The sequence below is a fragment of the Phlebotomus papatasi genome, chromosome 2 (assembly GCF_024763615.1).
Source record: "Phlebotomus papatasi isolate M1 chromosome 2, Ppap_2.1, whole genome shotgun sequence".
In the NCBI taxonomy this organism is placed as follows: domain Eukaryota; kingdom Metazoa; phylum Arthropoda; class Insecta; order Diptera; family Psychodidae; genus Phlebotomus; species Phlebotomus papatasi.
The window spans coordinates 110,714,360-110,722,354 of record NC_077223.1 but is presented as its reverse complement, the minus strand read 5'-3'; the positions used below and the strand labels follow the sequence as shown (position 1 = coordinate 110,722,354).

The following is a 7,995-nucleotide window of genomic DNA, read 5'->3' as shown; positions in this document are numbered from 1 at the left end:
TGTAAAATGTATGAAATACGTAATGTGAAAAACTAATTGACGAAATACGAAATTTTCCAAAATAAGAAGTTTCCGTAAACCCTTTGAAATACCAAATTTTATTTCATTAAACAAGATTGCAATATTGAATTGTAAAGTATTTTATACAAACGTTTAAGGTTTAAGGTATCAAAAATCAACCTTACTTCAATTACTTTAAGGATTTACTTTAATTTACTTTAAGATTTACTTTAAAGTTCGAAATTAAGTATATACGGATTTCTAACCTAAGGGCCTGTATAGATCTGAGGGTACAGACTTCAGGCGTAAGGATCAGCCATAGCCTTATTGGGTTTTGAAAGAAAATCACTTATTGGATTCTGAAAAAGCAATTAAATTCCTTGTGATTTAAGATTTTAATGTTTTCGGGAATTGAACTAAGCCTCTACTCTGAAGACCGTTTTAGAAGGGGGACGATTTATCGTATTGATTTTAAAATTAAAGATAATAATAATTATTATTAAATAATAATAATAATGATCATAATAAATACAGAACATGATCGATTAAGATTCATATTAATTAATTTTCTAATGAGTCGTCTCATTAGATAGAGAAGAATAGGGAGCTTTCGCGATTTTTAGGTGGGCTTCTGACATAATCGCACCTATTTCTTAATCCTTTGAGATCTTCTGGCCTGCCTTCTGAGATTAATGAAGCAGGGCTTGAGCCCCATTTTCACTAAAATCATTAACTTTATAGTACTTTTAGTTTGAGTTCTGTAATATTCTGCATCATTACATACAGCAGCATTTTTTTAATATTCTTCAGTTTTTACAACAATTGCAATTATCTATTGAAGTAATATAATTGCAATAGTTTTATAGTAATTTCATGGTGATAATAATAAGGTATCTAGCCATATCTGGCACTGAACAAATTCATAACTGCTTCTCAGAATATCACTTTAAGATCTGAAAGTACATGAGGGGTCGTTTCAGACAGACTCCTTCAATAGTTTTCTCTGTCTAATATTATTTTATTTAACTATTTCAATTAAATACAACTTAGTGTTCATTTAGAGAATCGATTAAAATGGTAATTTTTGTCGAAAATGAGAATATTAAAAAAACGCCTATTTCCTAATTCTATTTCCCGATTTCTTGATCAGGAAAGTATCTTACCTCAGAGATCAAGCTCCTGTAAAAAATATCTTACACTTGGACATCGTTATAATACAATATTATTATTTTACCGGTTATAAATAATCCAAAAAAAAAAGTTTTTCCCAGAATATCCATATTTTTCTTTGAGTCAGAAAGGATACGAAAAAAGAGTTTAAATGCGTTTCTTCTCGAAAAAATCCAAAACAATTAATGTAATTCTGATTATATTTATTCCAAATGATTTGTGATAAAAAAAAATACATACTTTTTGTACTACTTTTTGAGGATTTGAGGATTCTAAATTTCAAAATGATCTCTGCATTATTTGTTGTAAATAATAGAGGAAAAACATGTAACGTTTAACTTTCAATTAGCGAATAGTTACTATTTATGCTACAGTGATTCTGTTTCCGGGTTCTCATGCTATTAGGTGTGATTATTTAATAATTACACCTGTTTTTAATGCTTGAGACCACTTAGGGAAGGTGGGGCTACTTTTATCTGTAGGGCTACATTGTAATTTGATATACAAAATTATTGTGGAACTCAGGAAGGTGACATTTGCTCTGAAAATTACGACCGATTTTAGTGTAAATTTTTCCCTGTTTTCGTACACATTTCACGAGATATCTCCAAAACTACGTAGGTTGCTAATCTGGGGTTTTCGGTTGCCTATTCAACATTAAGTTGGCTTTTATTTTGCACATGTATTTTTTGCTAATTCACTCTATACTGACAGAAAACAGCTAATAAACCCAAACGTTTTTTCGGCACGCTAGAAACATATGGGAAACATAGGAAATGTTATGACCCTAGTGGAACTAAATAAAATAATTGTAAAGGGCCAGTTTCATTTAGAAATATCGCGAGAAAATTGTATTTGTTTATCAATGTATCCCCACAGCTCAAAATAGCCCCACCTCTCCCTATAATTTACAAAAAGATTTATTATTCCGAGTTCAATTTTCCAATTTCCCTGAACCGATTCAATTCTTCAAGAGGTTAATTATTGAAGGCCAGAATGGTCAATAATTCTCTAAAACAGATGAAGTTGGCAAAAACGACACCAGCGTGAGCATACAACTCATTTAAAAGAAGATATCTTTAAAATCAAGATCAATCATTTTTATTAAATATATTTCTTCTCCATATAATATTTTTGTTTGAGGTGTCATTAAGAACCCGGATGCCAGTATAAAGAAAAACCGAGCACTCAGCCAAATACAGAAAAACTTCACAATTTCAAGTATTTCTGTTACTTTTTTAAGAAAACTTCCCAAAAGAAATAAATTACGATCAGAAATAAAATATTTTTATTTACCCTGATAAATTCACATTTATTTAAGGATTAATAACCGCATTTCTTATCAATTTTCACGTGTTTGCAGTCTTACAGTTTTTTTTTAACTGCAACTATGAGACATGATTTCCGTTGAGTCAATTCAATTGAGCGCAATTTATTTCGATTTTTAGATCATTTACGATTTTAATTAAGTTATCAATCTCTAAAGATGTCCTTCAGATGATTAAATAGAGATTAAAGTAAAAGAACACATTTATTTTATTTGAACTGAAAACAAACAATTAGGATGAGAAACTTAAAGACACTTCATGTGATAACAGTGGGTGCATCACGACCTGTAAATTGGGGCAATTGAGATATTTGTAGTGCGATCTGGATCAATGGCTTTAACATATCACTGGCCAGACCAAGAACATTATCGCGTTCGTATGAATCAATGTAGAGGCGAACTGTTGCACCAGAACTGCCCGTTCCGCTCAGACGCATAACAATGCGACTTCCATCGGCGAATACCACTCTCAAACCTTGTTTAGTGGCTAGTGAATTATCAATAGGGTCTTTGTAGCTAAAATTGTCTGCCAATTTAACCTCATAGCATTTGCCGCCACTTTCGAATTTTTGACCAATGAATTTTGGATCAGTGATCAACTTTTCCATTTGGTCCATCATTGCATTGCATTTTGCAGCATCACATTCCTCGTAATCGTAGCGAGTGAAGTAGTTACGACCATAAATGGCCCAATGTGCTTTTAGGATGTCTTCCACGCCTTTTCCTGTGTGTTCCATGATCGATAGCCATGCCAAAAGAGCCCAAATGCCATCTTTCTCACGAATGTGATTGGATCCTGTTCCGAAACTCTCTTCTCCGCATAGGCACAAACGATTAGCATCCATGAGATTTCCAAAATATTTCCATCCAGTTGGTACTTCAAAGACTTCCTTTCCCAATTTTTTGGCCACTCTGAAAAGAATTTCTTTTAGAATTTCTGGGATGTTTGGGATATCAAAAGAATTTACAGATCAACAGCTGAAGCTGTAGGCATGCTCCTGGCCAGACCACTGATGCCATTTCGGCGAAAATAGGGTATTGCCTCGAGAAAGTGGGCAATCACTGCTAATGAGTCACTGGGAGTAACAAAAAATGCATTTCTCCCAATAATCATGTTTCTGTCCTAAAGAATGGATTATAAATTAGTCTTTTTTAGATTAAATTGGGTAAAATGGTGTAATTATGGGTCATTTTCATTTAATTGGGAATTTGAAATTTCCTCACTGCTTTAAGCTGTCTACACACTAAGAAAATTATTGCAATAATAGCATTTCAAAGTGGCATTGAAATAAAACTTCAATATTGAAGAGAATATTGAAACCAATATTTCAATATTTGCCTACACACTGAGCAAATTGACTTCAATATTAAAACTTCAATATTACAACTTATTAAAATACCATTCTAGTCAGAGATTCAGTTCCTTTCAAACATCGAAAAACTCCTAAAATTAGCATGTTTATGAACATGAAGACATCCCGGAATATCATCGTAGCCAGCACCAGAGATTCCGCTGTATATCCTGCTCAATTCTTCCCAGAAACCCATTTTTGTCAGGACTTCTCACCTACTTCCTCCAGAAAATCTTAGAACTTCTGGAATTTTGTTCTATATCTTGTAAAGAACCCCCAGAATACTCATGTTGGTCAGAAGATTTCTCCTAGTTGCTCCAGGAAATCACAGATTTTCCGGGATTTTCTTCTGTGTGTTGTCAAGAACGTCCAAAATACCTTCATCGGTCAGAAGATTTCTCCTGGTTGCTCCAGGAAATCACAGATCTTGTGGGATTTTCTTTTGTATTTTGTCAAGAACGCTCAGAATACTCATGTTGACCAGAAGATTTCTCACGGTTTATCCAGGAAATCACATGTTATAAGATTTTGTTTTGTATTTTGTCATGTACGCCCAGAATAATCATGTTGGTCAGAAGATATCTTCTGGAGGAAGTTGGGGAAATCTTCTGACCAACTTGAGTATTCTGGGCGTATTTGATAAAATACGCAACAAAATCTCAGAAGATCTATGATTTCCTGGAGGGATCCACAGAAATCTTCTGACCAACTTGAATATTTTGGGTGTATTCGACCAAGTGTACAACAAAATTCCAGAGGAACTGTAATTTCCTGGAGGAAGCAGCTGAGATGTGCTAACCAAGCTAGGTTCTTGGGAAGATTCGACAAAATGTACAGCGAAATTCCAAGAATCTGGGATTTTGTGGAGGAAGAAGGAATAGATGTATCCCAAGCCCCCTCGTAAACAAGAATAAAATGGAACATTTTTTGATATCGCTGTCTCCCAAACAAACCGATTTCGGACGTACTTGGGAGAAATAAAATAAGCCAATCACAGCGCGAGTTCTCTGTCCACATTCACCTAATTTGACCCTGGAGTTATAATTCTCTCAGAGAGACCCCCGACTCGAATGAGTTATAATAAAACTTACTGTTTTCCGAAATAACACCTCAACCATATTTTCACTAATGCTAAAACTAATTAGTAACTATCACCTAATACACTGTTTATGGAAAATAATTTGTCCGAACACATTGAAAATCGACTGAGAATTGGAGCTCTCTCTTTCGAGAAAATTCTTTTTGCGAGAGAGCCCTATAAATAATGTCACTTGACATGTCGGAAAAACATCCTCGGACAAATCCTTCGTCTTACCAGACTATTGCTATATTTTCGTGGGAATTAAATATTTAATACTAATATGAAAATGGCACTATTTTGGGCAACTTACAATTTGGAGCACTGACAAGGGAGGTTCTCACTTGATATCGAGTTCATTCATGAAACTTTGCATATTACCTAATTTGGGCATGCCAAATTCAATGGTGATAGTCAAAAACTTCGATAGGCCTCGATACCCCCGCTACAGGGGGTGGGGTTGGGGTACAAAATTCATAATTTTGTCTCTAGCCGCCAGAGGGTTGGAAATAGCGACTTCGGGTCTTCGGGTGACCCCCCCCCATAAGTTAACCTTGGGAATATAAATATGACCTTCATTTTCCCCCCACCCCTCCCCTTCTCTTAAAAAACGTGTTTTTTTGGATATTTCGAAAACTAATGATCCGATAGTTTTCATTGTCGGATATGTTTTAGATGTTGTCCAGATGGATATTTCGTCCATACATACCAATGACCTTGAAACATTCCTTCATATCATTTTTCAAAGTCAAATGTATTACGCTTTAAATATTCATTTTTTTTTTCAATCAATTTTATCAAAGTATGATTTTTTATTAACGCTTATTTATTTAATAATGAATATAAACCTATTTAAACCGCTTTAATGCCATTGACATATTTTTGACATTTATATGTACTTCAATTACAAATATCATTTTAAAAATACTCCATGTCTACCAAATTCTAATATTGGGCATTGACTTTTTTCCTAAATTAAGACATTAAGGTAATGAAATTTTCATGAAATTTGTGAAATTTATGAAATTTTATGAAAGTTATGAACATTTTCTGGATTATGTTTTAACGATTGCTGATTATTAATTTAAAATTTATATTAAGGATTATAATATGTGAATGAAATGAAATGGCACATATCATCCAATACGACAATAATGTATTGAATTTCAAGTATATAAAGACCTACATGCAATCATTAACACAAAATGCTATTTTCTGATAGGCTTAACTTTTAAAAATAAGTATTTTGAACTCATACTAGACATCTTAAGAAAATCTACACAGATCAATCACAAAACCGGGAAAAAAGTATATTTAAAACATGTACAGTTCAAGCATAAAACGACTAACCCCGTCCTACAAATAGATAAAATATAAAATTAAACGGTAAGTGTACTTAAAATCATGCACAGCTGAATCATAAAACGGTTAATTGTGCGCCTAAATTCACGCACAGATCATTCATTAAACGGTAAATGCGCTTAAAATCACACACAGTTCAATTTAAAAACGATTAACCCTTTAAGGACGATTGGAACACCGTTTTCCCATAAAGAAAATAATTTTTTCTGACCACCTAAAGTTATTTTTCCTTATATTTGTACGTAATTGCAAAGTAGAAGGTTGAAGGAATCTAGGATATTTTTTGGAAGTCTCCAGGTATTTTTTCCTACATAGGAAATTTTTAAGCTAAAAATTGACGAATTTTTATACTTCCAATTTTTTTTAAACAAAACCGTTCTGGGAAAAAAAAACTACAAGACTCAAACATAATATTTTTCATTAAATTGAAAATTTTATCATTCATTAGTATTGACAGAAAAAATACTTGAATTTTTTGGCTATTTATGTCCCTATCGTTCGTAAAGGCAAGAAATTAATCAAATCCCACTCTGTTGGCATTTCGAAGTCAAGATATAAGACCTTTTACTGCCTTTGGTCGGTGGTTTTATTCATATTGCTGATTTTCGGTCTGCGCAAACTGTCTTGTCGTTAAAGGGTTAAGATTGCGCTTAAAATAACGCACAGATGAATCATAAAACGGAAAATCCGCTTAAAAACACGCAAAGTGTGATGATAAAACGATTAACAATTCAATCATAAAACGGTAAGAACGCTTAAAATCACGCACTTTCCAGTCATAAAACGGAAAATGTGACTAAAATCACGCACAGATGAATCATAAAACGGAAAATGCGCTTAAAATCACGCACAGCTGAATCATAAAAAGGTAAATGTTGCTAAAATCACGCACAGTTCAATCATTAAACTGCAAATGCGCTAAAAATCACGCACAGCTGAATCATAAAACCATTAAGAATCCGCTTAAAACCACGCACAATTCAATCATAAAACGATAAATGTGCTTAAAATCACGCACATCTGAATCATAAAACGGTAAATGCGCTTAAAATTACGCACATCAGAATCATAAAACAGTAAATTCGCTAAAATTACGCACATCTGAATCATAAAACGGTAAATTCGCTTAAAATCGCGCACAGCTGAATCATAAGACGGTAAATGCCCTTAAAATCACGCACAGCAGAACCATAAAACGGCAAATGCGATTAAAATCAAGCACAGCTGAATCATAAAACGGTATGTGCGCTTAAAATCACGCACAATTCAATCATAAAACGGTAAATGCGCTTAAAATCACGCACAGCTGAATCATAAAACGGTAAATGCGCTTAAAATCACGCACAGTTCAATCATAAAACGGCAAATGCGCTTAAAATCACGCACAGCTGAATCATAAAACGGTAAATGCGCTTAAAATCACGCACAGTTCAATCATAAAACGGCAAATGCGCTTAAAATCACGCACAGCTGAATCATAAAACAGTATATGCGCTTAAAATCACGCACAGTTTAATGATAAAAAGATTAAGATATCGCTTAAATTCACGCACAATTCAATCATAAAACTACAAGTATGCTTACAATCATGCACAGCTGAATCATAAAACGGTAAATGCGCTTAAAATCACGCACAGCTGAATCATAAAACGGTAAATGCGCTTAAAATCACGCACAGTTCAATCATAAAACGGCAAATGCGCTTA

The 7,995-nt window shown here is 33.6% G+C and overlaps 2 protein-coding genes across 2 annotated transcripts in view; one reads left to right on the top strand and one right to left on the bottom strand.

Moving 5' to 3' along the window:
* LOC129800814 (mediator of RNA polymerase II transcription subunit 14) overlaps window positions 1–7,995 on the top strand; it is a 65,509-nt gene that overhangs the window by 39,968 nt on the left and 17,546 nt on the right. The gene's annotated exons all lie outside the window — the stretch shown is intronic.
* The window catches only part of LOC129800822 (phosphoglucomutase), a 20,807-nt gene continuing 15,249 nt past the window's right edge, over window positions 2,438–7,995 (bottom strand). Inside the window, exons 3-4 of the mRNA XM_055845491.1 lie at window positions 3,466–3,620; window positions 2,438–3,409 (exon numbers count right to left, since the gene is read on the bottom strand). Coding sequence (XP_055701466.1) covers window positions 2,755–3,409; window positions 3,466–3,620 — 810 coding nt within the window. The 3' untranslated portion in view covers window positions 2,438–2,754. The remainder of the gene's footprint in view (window positions 3,410–3,465; window positions 3,621–7,995) is intronic.